The sequence below is a fragment of the Nyctibius grandis genome, chromosome 1, assembly GCF_013368605.1.
Source record: "Nyctibius grandis isolate bNycGra1 chromosome 1, bNycGra1.pri, whole genome shotgun sequence".
NCBI lineage: Eukaryota > Metazoa > Chordata > Aves > Nyctibiiformes > Nyctibiidae > Nyctibius > Nyctibius grandis.
This window is the reverse complement of record NC_090658.1, coordinates 59,896,716-59,909,837: the sequence shown is the minus strand read 5'-3', so window position 1 is coordinate 59,909,837 and position 13,122 is coordinate 59,896,716. Positions and strand designations below refer to the sequence as shown.

At 42.1% G+C, this 13,122-nt stretch overlaps 1 protein-coding gene across 2 annotated transcripts in view; it reads right to left on the bottom strand.

The window, feature by feature from the left end:
* The window catches only part of TIAM2 (TIAM Rac1 associated GEF 2), a 188,904-nt gene that overhangs the window by 6,167 nt on the left and 169,615 nt on the right, over positions 1-13,122 (bottom strand). For both annotated transcript variants that reach the window (XM_068406037.1, XM_068406029.1), the window contains 7 exons: positions 9,894-10,073; positions 5,624-5,692; positions 5,117-5,242; positions 3,781-3,889; positions 3,023-3,202; positions 1,484-1,602; positions 231-339 (listed from right to left, as the gene is read on the bottom strand). In XM_068406037.1, coding sequence (XP_068262138.1) covers positions 231-339; positions 1,484-1,602; positions 3,023-3,202; positions 3,781-3,889; positions 5,117-5,242; positions 5,624-5,692; positions 9,894-10,073 — 892 coding nt within the window. The remainder of the gene's footprint in view (positions 1-230; positions 340-1,483; positions 1,603-3,022; positions 3,203-3,780; positions 3,890-5,116; positions 5,243-5,623; positions 5,693-9,893; positions 10,074-13,122) is intronic.

The window sequence follows — 13,122 nt, the reverse complement described above, 5'->3', positions numbered from 1 at the left end:
AGAGCAGCTGAGGTTGGCTCACAGAGCAAACAGCAACAGCAAACAAACGAATGGAAACTTTTCACTTCTCATATTATGAAATATAACTATATACTTTTTCAGATGTTAAGTCTACCCTAGATATTGCATGGCTACAGGGAAAGGAGATGGTGGCTTTCATCTTGTGAGAAGATTTAATGTGGTAATGTTTAGATTTGAAAGAGCAGAGAGTCATTAAGGAAGATACTTACCAAACACGGTAAGTTCAAGGTCTTTTCTTGCTTTGCCCAGTGATGGAAAAGGATTCAGCCAGGAAACTGTAGAGTGCATCAGAAGTTCTCCCATTGAAAGCTCTGTCACCTGTATTAAATTTTAACAGTAGATAATATAAATAAATAGTATAAATACATACATGAGTGCTGTGATCCACATATGTGAGTAAAATGTCGAGTATGCATCAGTAACTTTAAGGATCTATGTTTTCTGTATTTACTGTATGTACAGAAAGAAAGGCAGAGATTTGCACTATGGCAGGAAAAGTGTGAGTAATCCCCTTTTTAAAATAGGTAACAACTGTAAAAAGTAATAGCCCCTAAGTTATGGAAGCTGGACAGAAGTTCTTACTATTAATAACTTAGAAGAATATTAAGTTGATCTGATGATCTGTCACTTACATATACCCAGTTGTCAACTGGCTGATTTATTAGCTGTAAGTATCTTTGATTTCTACAGAGTAATTAGTATCAATGACACTACCAATGGCAGATTTAATAGAGGTCTTGTACTCTGAGGCTCCTTCCGTCTGTGGCACCCAACGTAACACTGGAATCTCCCAGGCTGTCAAGTTTTGTTTCTCCATAAATGATGGGAAACTAGGTAGCCAACGGGGGCGATTTGGCTTTTATTAGGAGGAAATAAAACAACCGAGCGGGCATTTCTCATGTCTGATCTTCACCTTTACAGATTTGATCTGCTTAGTAATTGTTTGATGGAAACAGCTAGGTTGAGACCTTGCTGCCGCAGTTCTGGGAGATGTGTGCACGCAGGCTGTTGAACTAATGGTTTTTCCTCTGACAAATACCCGTGGATGCCTCAGCACTGGAAGTGTAGAGAATGAGAATAACAGACCTTAATGTGAAATCCCTCAAATTGCTATTTTCATTTATAGGGGTGAAAAAATATCTTAAGAACTTTATAGCATAAAATCTGAATGCCTTGGGGCATGGATAATCTCTGCAACATTTGAGGAGAGGAGGATTTTTCCTACTGCAATTCCTGTCAGTCCAGAAGGCAGCTCTGGCAGCTGTCTGAAAATTTTACCGTAACCTACTGACAAAAAGAAACTTGACAGGCGGATATGAAACGGAAGTCAAAATATTAATGGAGAACGGAGGAGGCCCAGTACAAATAAGTTCCTAAAATTACCTCAGGAAAAGATAAGCCACTCAATGGCAAGCAGGATAATGCTTCAGGAGTGAATAAAACATGTTGTTCCTTCTCTTACCTCCTTCTCTGTTCCACTTTGATCTGCAACCAGTTGGTCAAATACAGTGCCATAATCTTCATATATCTTCTGCATCTCATTGATGTGACTTGCTACTTTTTCCATTGCCTTCAATGCTTCTATAAGGTTTAAAAATGTCACAGACAGCTATGTAATTCAATTGTATTTTCTAAACATAACAGTTTTTATCAAATTCCACTTGAGGCAAGCAAAATGACGCAGTACTCCCAAGGTTTAGGGAACAGAATTCTAGCTTTATATCAGTGCTTTCTCATAGCAACAGTAGAAGGTATGCTTCCTGATCAGAGTAAGTGAAAAATGCTCATCTGGTGTCTTAAGTGCCTGAAAAGGCTGCAATAAGCATTCCAGTGATAAGCCCCCAGATGTATGAATATTCCTATCAACCTGATAGTAAACACGGTTCAGTTTTGCATCCTGTATATATAGGGCCACTAGGATCTCTAAAGTAATCTGCACCCATACTGAGATAAGTCATCTGAGGAGCTTTAATAGCAACAAATGGCATTTGGCTCACCACAGAATAGACAAAGAAATACAGTGCTAGGTTGTACAAGTTCCTCATGGATTGTATCCATGAAATTAAATGCTGGTGGCCAGATTTTGTTTACATTTTGTTTTCTAAGTAAGAATGACAGTAGATTTCATTAGACCTTTGTGTTAATTCAGAAAGGAGTTGGAGAAGGGCACTTAGTTTCTCCAGTCCTGCCAGCTCTTAGCAGTGCAGCCTTTTAGAATTTTGGCATCCATCCTGGCCTGCAAGTAAGTCACCCTCAGCTTAGTTGTAAGGGCAAGGGAACAGTATTAGAAGCTCCCTTTGAAGTCAATAACAGCCTCATAACTTTTTGCTGACAATGTATTTTGCCTGAATGTATTTTGTTAAAATGACAATCATTCCATAAATAAAACTCTAGACTGTCATCCACCAGCTGCTGACAGACCTGAACTGGAATTTGCCAGGGTGAAGTCCCAAGCATCTGAGCCTAGAAAACCAATCAACTCTAATACGTGTTAGACAGACAAGTCCTGCTATGCAGGAAAACTGCAAAGCTTTGACACAGATCTCTTCTATGCAAACAAGAGTCACAGCCAAACCTCAAACAACTAAAATTTCCTTCTGTGGCACTCTAAAACTTTGACACATTTCAAAAATTGAGTAATAACCACAAGATGGAGCTTTGGTCAGTGTTTTCCAAGTGGGTGGCGGGGGGGTGGGCACGGGGAAAGGAACACTATGGCCTGACATGCTCTGGTGCAAGAACTGAGGAGAAAGACCCCAGTCCTATTTGCCATGGCAAATCCTGGGTGTATCTACTTCTCAAAGGGACTTGGACATACCAAGTAGGACCTTTTGCTAAAAGCATGAAAAAGCTACTTATTATTTTTAAGGAGAGGGAAGGAATTCTCTCTAGTTTTGACAAGTTCTGTACTATCTACCAGAATGGCTACCTGCATCTTCAGAAAGGGCTAAAAATAACACTTAACTCATATTCATTCCTGTAGAAGAAAGGAAGAAGTTACCTGTCAAATGATAGTGCTCCTCACTCTCGTTGTCTGTCAGAGACACCAGCTCTTTTAAAAGCAGAGGATATTTCAGCACTCTCTGAACAGGCTTTATGAGATAGGACTCCAGTGTAGAAGAGTGTTGCTTTGTGGGATTTCGAGCATCCAGAAAGGCCTTAAAGGCACTATCTGTTTTGGCTAGATGCAAATAAAAGAGCTGGTCAGTTGAATGTGGAAGTCACAGAGGCTACAGTAATTTGAAAGCACAGAACTGTGACTTGTAACCATTACCAAAAGCCTCACCCTTTTCAATACATGGTTTACAAAGTAGTTTACACTATTAATTTCATAATAATTTCCTGCATTAAATAACATACATAAGGGCTAAGAGAGCAATTATATCAAGGTGAGTTTATTCCTCAATGTAATTTTTCTACTGCACTGCAGTGGATGGCAGAGGAAGTCATTCCTAACTTATTCTACCATTTATGGCTGCTTTTTGGAGTATGAGCTGGATCTGCAGACGGCACAAACTTGTGGAAGATGTTTCTGTAGCTATTCAAGCTACTGCCTGGATGTTACAGAAGGAACCTTATCCCTTCAGTTCTATACCATACTTCAGCAGAACCACAGATCTTAGCTATTCCTATTGAAAGATATCCGATTAGTCCTTGCTTTGTGTTCATGTTCTCTGCAAGTCGACGAGATTTGTTACGGTAGTTCACTGCAGTTTAAATTCATGCAAATGAATTACAATAATGAAGACAATAAATTACCTCTCTCGAGAACTTTCTGAACTTTGATGTGGTTTGCACAGAAGCCACTGTACAGTTTAAAGTGGTCAGCATAATACAGAAAGGAGCCTCCAAGGGAAAACAGCAATTTCTGAAATCAACACAATCAAAATATTAATTCATTACTAGAATCCTAAATAAATGTTCAGGCACATAACACAGAGGCTCAACAGTGTGATTATCTGCTATCTTTCTATACATATCCTATATTTTTTTATATTTTTATATATATATATATAAAATGAATATACTACTAGTAGTAGCTCTGTGATGTTTCTGTATTTCTCTGGTGTAGAGTTCAGCCTATTTTGGCAAAGCCTGCAATTTTCTCTGTTCTCCCTGAGCAGGTAAGACCACTGCAGCCATTCTGTCTTTCTGTATCTTTCAGGCAGCACAGGAACAGAAATCAACAGACATGTAACAGGGTATGGTGTGCTGGGAAAAAACATGAGCAGTAGGAAGCAAGGCATAGAAGTGCCAAAGCCAGAAGGGACAGTGTAAAACAAACACAGAGGATTGCTTTCCTTCTTTCAGGCAGGTGGTAATTACAGGGCACCTCTGATGTTCTGGGATGAAGGGGCGGTTGGGAAGATGTGGGAGGGATTGAATCATGAGGGGGATGGTTTTAGAAAAATGCTTCCCAAAGCAAACATAAGAAAGAGGAGTAATGAGGGAGGAGGAGGGGGAGGAGGAGAGCAGCCCTCTCCCCCCTTTTTAATCAATGTTTGCTCCACAAAAGGCATCAAGTGTCCGGGAGACCTGCCAGCAGTCTTGCCTGGTCCTGTGACAGTGACTCCATCTCTGGGGACCCTATTTCTTCCAGTTAGGGCAGGTACTGAGTGGTGCTACTGTGAGCAAGACAGTACAGCGATGGGACAGTCTACAGGCATTTACACTTTGTAGGCCCTCTTCTTGGACCTCACAACATGAGCAACTAATGTGGCACTTAACAGGAAAAGCTCCCAGTCTGTAGCGGGTGAACTGGGCACAGCAGGAAGGAGCACAAGGCAGGGCAGAACTGAGCACAGCGACAATAACCTTTCTACAAAGGAGTTCTGCATCATAAGCATCGCTAGTTTACAGCATACTCAAAGTCTACTCTGCATCTTCTGTGTTGCATCCCCTGCCATGGGAAAGAGGATGATAAAACCATGAAAAATAGCACTTATCTTTCACTGCTGTATAGGTGTGTCTGTAATCCAAAGTAAAGCTTCAAACATAAAAGCAACCATATGAAATTTAAATATGAGTTCTTAAAACCAAATTTCCACAAACATTTCCAGGCACACTGCAAGGTATTAAATGACCAAATATTTACCCGGAACTGGGATGGTGTTTCCAGTGTATTAAAATCTGAGGAAGAAGATATTCCATCCTCAAGGGTCTCTAAAAACACCTTCTGGAAATCCAGCATTTCTGGCAGACTGCCGAACAAGGACTCCATCTGTGAAAAACATCGGGCTATGAAGTACAGCACTCCACGCACCTAGCTGTGGTCTTACGAAAACAGTCCACTAAGGAGATGTGACACACAAAGAGGTTGAAAAGGCCAATAACGTCTTCGTTAATACTTTTCAAATGGGTTTTATTAAAAAAATAACCTTACAAAAAAGCAACGATTTCTTAGCAGTTAAGTCAGAAGAACAATTACCCTTTAAAAAAAGTAGTGACGCACGCATCAGACAGAAAGGCACTGACTGGTGTAATTCCTATTGTTACGTTCGTTGTTTGCTTTTTCTGTCGTGCTCTCAGCAATGACAAACCCAAGTACCAAGGTCTTAACCCGTAAAAGAATGAAAAGCACATCTTTCAGTTATTCCCTCACCTCGTCCTGGGTCAGGAAGGTTTCATTTTGAAGGGGCTCCAAGTACAGCTCAAAGAGGCAGCTCAAGTCCTGCAAGAAAGAGAATTCATTCCTTTTTATGTAACAGTTTGGAATTGTTCTTTATACGACAACTGTGGGACAGGAGGGGTAATTTTCAGGAATGAACTAGAGATACAATTCCTTTTCTGTAACAAAATCACCTGCGTGTTGTTAGCACTAAAGTGATTCCTAAATTAGATGCAAATTGATTTCAGTGTAATAGTTTTGTTTCAGCCTTAAGGCTTTACAGCTTGATTATAACAAATTATACTTTAGTATAGCATGAGGATAAAATTGTACAGATGACGGCTTTCTGAAGAGTCTATGTATATGAAAAGCATCAAATGTTTTAACCATGCATGTTAGATAAGCCACATAAATAGCCACTCATTTAAATATCAGTAGTAATATTCAGAAGGACACATTTTAAAATCCTATTAGGTATTAAAGTGTTCAGTTTTGTTGTTGGGGAGAATGTGATCAAGGGCTTTTTCAGTCACTTCTTCAAAGAACTGGTGCCACTTCTGAAGACTTACTATCCCACACCAAAGCGTGACGGCAGGGCTGGGGCCCACTGCAGGGCTCTCCGACCCTGAGAAAAGAAACGGCAGAAATTCTTATTGAGAAGGAACAACGACCATCTCCCTGAGAACACCATGACGAGTATGTGCAACCTGCCAGGATTTTGCCTAGTGCAAAATTTCACACATCAGTGACCTCCATGGTCATGCCTTTCTTCAAGTGATTCCATAAGAAACATCAGCTGGGCATACATGGGGGTCCGTTCCTCAAGCTTTACAGCATTTGGCTAAGGAGAGGTGCATTCGCTTAGCATTCCTTAGCATTTCGCTAAGGAGAGGTGGTGGAGTTGCTCTTTATGTGAGTGAGCAGCTAGAATGTATTGAGTTCTGTCCAGGGGCGGATCAGGAGCGAGTTGAGAGTTTGTGGGTGCGAATTAAGGGGCAGGCTGGCAGGGGTGATACTGTTGTGGGTGTCTATTACAGGCCACCGGATCAGGATGAGGAGGGTGATGAGGCCTTCTACAGACAGCTGAGAGCAGTCTCGCAATTACAGGGCCTGGTTGTTGTGGGGGATTTCAACTACCCTGATGTTTGCTGGGAGGCCTACTCAGCCAGCCATCCTCAGTCCAGGAGGTTCCTCCAGTGCATTGATGATAACTTTCTGATGCAAATGGTGGATGAGCCAACTAGGAGAGGAGCGCTGCTGGATCTGATCCTCACTAAAAAGGAGGGTCTAGTTGAAGAGGTGAAGGTTGAGGGCAGCCTTGGTTGTAGAGACCATGAGATGGTAGAGTTCAGGATCTCATGTGGCAGGAACAGAATAGCTAGCAAAATCACAACCCTGGACTTCAGGAGGGCCAACTTTGGCCTTTTCAAGCAATTGCTAGGGGAAATCCCATGGGACAGGGTACTAGAAGGTAAGGGGGCTCAAGATAGTTGGTTAGCATTCAAGGACTGCTTCTTCCGAGCTCAAGATCAGACAATCCCAACAAGCAGGAAGTCAAGGAAGGGTTCCAGGAGACCTGCATGCTTAAACAGGGAACTGCTGGGCAAACTCAAGTGGAAGAAGAGGGTGTACAGATCGTGGAAGGAGGGGCTGGTCACTTGGGAGGAATATAAGTCTGTTGTCAGAGGATGCAGGGAGGCAACTAGGAAAGCTAAGGCCTCCTTGGAATTAAACCTTGCAAGAGAGGTCAAGGACAACAGAAAGGGCTTCTTCAAATACATTGCAGGTAAAGCCAACACTAGAGGCAATGTAGGCCCACTGATGGAATGAGGTGGGGGCCCTGGAGACAGAGAATAAAAAGAAGGCGGAGTTACTGAATGCCTTCTTTGCCTCTGTCTATACTGTTAGAGGCTGTCCTCAGGAGCCCCGGACCCCTGAGGCCTCAGAAGAAGTCAGGATAGAGGAGGAATCTGTCTTGGTTGATGAGGGCTGGGTCAGGGACCAATTAAGCAACCTGGACGTCCATAAATCCATGGGCCCTGATGGGATGCACCCGCGGGTGCTGAGGGAGCTGGCGGAAGTCATTGCTAGGCCACTCTCCACCATCTTTGCTAAGTCGTGGGCAATGGGAGAGGTGCCTGAGGACTGGAGGAAAGCCAATGTCACTCCAGTCTTCAAAAAGGGCAAGAAGGAGGACCCGGGTAACTATAGACCGGTCAGCCTCACCTCCATCCCCGGAAAGGTGATGGAACAACTTGTCCTTGGTGCTGTCTCTAGGCACATCAAGGACAGGGGGATCATTAGGGGCACTCAGCATGGCTTCACCAAGGGGAAGTCATGCTCAACCAACTTGATAGCCTTTTATGAGGATGTTACCCGGTGGATAGATGATGGTAAAGCTGTGGATGTGGTCTATCTCGATTTCAGTAAAGCGTTTGACACGGTCTCCCACAGCATCCTCGCAGCTAAACTGGGGAAGTGTGGTCTGGATGATCGGGTAGTGAGGTGGATTGTGAACTGGCTGAAGGAAAGAAGCCAGAGAGTGGTGGTCAATGGAACAGAATCCAGTTGGAGGTCTGTGTCTAGCGGAGTCCCTCAAGGGTCGGTACTGGGACCAGTTCTATTCAATATATTCATTAATGACTTGGATGAGGGATTAGAGTGCACTGTCAGCAAGTTCGCTGATGACACAAAACTGGGAGGAGTGGCTGACGCGCCGGAAGGCTGCGCAGCCATTCAGAGGGACCTGGACAGGCTGGAGAGTTGGGCGGGGAGAAATTTAATGAAATATAACAAGGGCAAGTGTAGAGTCCTGCATCTGGGCAAGAACAACCCCATGTATGAGTACGAGTTGGGGGCAGACCTGTTGGAGACCAGCGTAGGGGAAAGGGACCTGGGGGTCCTAGTGGACAACAGGATGACCATGAGCCAGCAGTGTGCCCTTGTGGCCAAGAAGGCCAATGGCATCCTGGGGTGTATTAGAAGGGGTGTGGTCAGCAGGTCGAGAGAGGTTCTCCTCCCCCTCTACTCTGCCCTGGTGAGGCCGCATCTGGAATATTGTGTCCAGTTCTGGGCCCCTCAGTTCAAGAAGGACAGGGAACTGCTAGAGAGAGTCCAGCGCAGAACCACGAAGATGATTAAGGGAGTGGAACATCTCCCTTATGAGGAGAGGCTGAGGGAGCTGGGTCTCTTTAGCTTAGAGGAGACTGAGGGGTGACATATGTAAAGGGCAAGTGTCATGAGGATGGAGCCAGGCTCTTCTCAGTGACATCCCTTGACAGGACAAGGGGCAATGGGTGCAAGCTGGAACACAGGAGGTTCCACTTAAATATGAGGAAAAACTTCTTTACGGTGAGGGTGACCGAACACTGGAACAGGCTGCCCAGAGAGGTTGTGGAGTCTCCTTCTCTGGAGACATTCAAAACCTGCCTGGACGCGTTCCTGTGTGATATGGTCTAGGCAATCCTGCCCTGGCAGGGGGATTGGACTAGATGATCTTTCGAGGTCCCTTCCAATCCCTAACATTCTGTGATTCTGTGATTCTGTGATTCTGTATTAGTGTATTGGTGGCTGTACTAACAACAACAGACTGAAAGTGTTTTCTCTTCCATATACATTATTGCAGCAAATACTCATATCTGTAAGTATGTGTTTTGAGATCAAGTAGATGATTCCTCCTTGCCGAAGAAGGAATGAACATAATGCTCTCAAGTTTCTTTTGGCATCCAGTCACATGAATTTGGGGTTTATAAAAAGAAGAGGCATATAGGTAACAAATTATGGAATAATCAGTCAAAGGAGAAATAACATATGTGTGACGCTACAACCAACTGGAGTTGTGCCTTTTAGCTTTGCTGATTCAAAAATAGTTATGCACTATTTTCCACAATTAAACTTTTTTTCTAATTTGTAGGAGAATCTATTCTGTTCTACCAGATTTATTTTCATTTTGAAAACTACAGAAACATCCCCTGGAAAAACACAGTGTTCAAATATTGCAGGTATCTACTCCCCACAAATTACCACTCTCCAATATAAATACCAATCGACTAGAACTAAAGCTACTAGATCAAGTCCTACAGCCTCTGTCATAGGAGCAAGCCCACTGAAAACAACAGGAACAATTAGATAAGTGGACTCTGTAGGTTATGGCCCTTGCAGAAGCCTGGCAATATAGAGGTAAGCATGAAATATGTTAAGACCATCCACAAATCATGGTCGGGCTCAAAAAGAAGGCTGTAGCTAGCCAGATTTTTTTTTTTACCTTGACGTAAGATTTCTCAGTGTCCATAAGTTCTTGGATGACCTTCCTCAATCTATCTGCATCAGAAAGGTGACGAGCCAGTGGCCGTGGAGGTGGATCCTGGTTGTCCTTCTGTCCTTCCATGCTGCTTGCCTGGACTTCCTGGAAGTTTCGGCACAATGCACTGATCTGTTCTGCGCTCTGTTAAATGAGAAGAAAGAGAAAAGCATCAATGTTTTAGTATACAAGCTGAACTACAATTATTTTAAAATTCCTCAAATTTTGCTCTTGTTCCAAAGTTGGGGGCCAGAGCATGCCATTGATTTTTGTCAAATATGTTTTCTGATAGCTTTCAACAGCGTGAATTTATAGTACATCCAGATCACAGCAGTAAAATGAAATGAAAATTTTCTAGTGCTTTTTCCAGTGCAAATTATTTTCAGTCTTCAGATACAAGCTCATGGGATGCAAAAGATGAGAGCACTGAGATATATTGTATACTTTGATTCTTATGACACTAGCATCACACTGTTTTCCATCTCTCTTATTTTGCAAAACTCACTGCATCAAAATAGAAAGAATTAGTAGATAAAGATCTTTTAAGCATCCAGAGTAACTGTTTTATTTGTCATCTGCTACCTCTATTGCGTTGTGTGTTTTTTTCAATGAGACATGGAGCTGAGGCTTCAGATGCCAATGTCCTGGGTTGTCAAAAGATGTTTTGATGCTTTCTCTCCAAGAAGACAACTACATATCAAGTTTTTTAGTTTCCAAAAACGGCGAATGGAAACCTAAATCTTTGCGATTCTTTAGAAGCATGCTAAACATGAAAAAAAACCAGAAAATTTTCAAGCAAGATAGGAACTAGAGATGGAACAACAACAACAATTAATCTTATAAGGCAAAGATGGAAGAGAAAGAGACTTTTCTGACACTCTGAAATGGTGGTGTAGTTCACTCCTGCATGACCACTACTAATAACCAAGAGCAACTTCTGCATGCAATAATCTCTAATGCTTAATTTGAAAATTATTCCACTGTTCTCTTTCTTACATGACGTTTTCCGGAAAGCTAGAATATCGCTACCATTACCCAATTCTACCTTAACAGCTGTTGGTATCCACTTCTTTACACTACATGAAACAATTCTTCAGTGCTTCTGTCTTTCAAACACTAAGATACTGGACAGTTGCATATGCTGTGCCATACATTATCTTCTATTTAGTGAATGCATTCAAATGAGGACTACGCGAATGCTGCCTTGTTTCAGTGGTCTTGTTTCAGTGAAGAAACCAGGACATGAATGCATTTCAGAACTGTCTTAATCTGTACTAGTTTATTTCACATGCTGTTTCAAGTGATCCTTTTTGGATCTCCTGATTCACCACTGATTATCTGTGTAGCTAGGTTCACCAACATATTAGGTCATCAAATGAGCAAATGCAAAAGTTATTCTGAAACTGAACTGAACTACACAAAGCCTTCTGTAAGGTGGAGGCTAAATGCACTAGTAATATTAAATCTCAACCATTCATGCAAAAAAACATAGGTACATCCCTCACATCTATATGATGGAAATAAATGTTAAAATGTCAAATATTTGCCATGTAGTCCATAATATTCTGTAGCTTCCCAGCCCCTAGTTTTGAACAATGACACCACTCTAAAAAAAATTAAGTTACTTTCTCACTAATACGTGCAACCGTCTTCACTATCCTGTATGATGACACCATGCAGAACTATGAAATTTAGATACTTTTTGTATTTACAACATTTATTAGGACCCAACAAAACGCAACGTAAACTGAATGGTGTTTGTTGGAATTACAGCTGCATACTGATGGAATACATTTAAAAATCACAGTCACTCTGTGCCACTAAAATGAATTAAGTGTTTTGGAAATAAATCACAACTTAATTTAGGAAATGGGGGGGGGTATCTTAAAGCAACTTCTAAATAGCTGAATGCCAAAGTACTTGAGTTTTGTTTTCGTTGTTTCTGATGTCAGAAAGTTTTGTATTTGTATCAGAATGACTCAGATTTTATGCTCTCTACAGCTTAAGGTACATGTGGGCAGCTTGTTTTACATCAACCTGATGCCTGATCAAGGACACTAGATCAGGGATATGAGACAGCCTATTGAAAGTGAGTCACAATCACCATCATCAGGCAGAGTTTCACAAGGAGGACTTAGAAGCCCTCTGTTCCTCCTCAACCACCTTTGCATGTAGGGCAGGCAGACATTGAACATGCTATGTTCTCCATCTCCTTCAGTTTTGAGGCCAGAGCTGCATCTGCCACCAAGAACACCAGATAAGAAAGCATATGGAAATAGATAGTACTTCTCAACATAAATACTATTTGAGCGCCTAAGCAACATAATTTTGGTGTCAGAAATTGTTCTGCATAACTGGCCCAAACCCAAGGCACAGGACTACCTCTCAGCCATAGTGCCAACAAGTAGTGATTTCTATAAACTTTAGTATGTTCCTGAACACGTAAGCACTTTGTGTTTGCAAGGCTGGTATTAAAAAATATTGCCCTTCTTCTGCAGTGCTGCTCACAGGTTTTTGTCCTTTCCTGTAGTCTTGCTGCTCTCTGTCCTTCCCTTTATGGGAGGCTTTTACACTGTGCAATATCCAGACCTCATTCTTACGCTTTCTACCCACTGTGGTACTTACATTTGGGTCAAAGTAAGCATGAAATGCTACTTATCACACGACAGAAGTATTTCACATTCACTCCTACACAGTGCACGGATCATAGAAGATGCAGAGAAAAGCTGAGGAGAGCATACAGTGGAAGGAACAAACTTTCTCCAAAATCCATCACTTGAGCTTATGTATACCATTTTCAGCAACATTTATAGGAAATTGCAAGCAGCTTCAGCTTATCTTTGGCACTGAACAGCAGACATATGAGGTTAAAAATCCAAAAATTTAGACTAACAGTGCTAGAGTTGGGAAAGACAACTGGAGCTTACACAGGGTTTATAGAAAAAACAAATCCTTGCATTCCAAGGAGAATGAAATTAAGCAGCACTCTACTCTTTTACTGGCCATTTTCACAGATTTTCCAACAAAGCTGTATAAACCCTTCTACAGACCCAGCAGCACAGGGAAGCAGCCTCCTGCCCCATATGCTCTTGACCTCTAAGAAAACAAAAGGATGTGTAGAAGCAGCCTTGAGAAACTTTTTTTTCATCCCTGCCTGTTTGCAACTCATACTTAGGTCCTACATCGTTTTGCA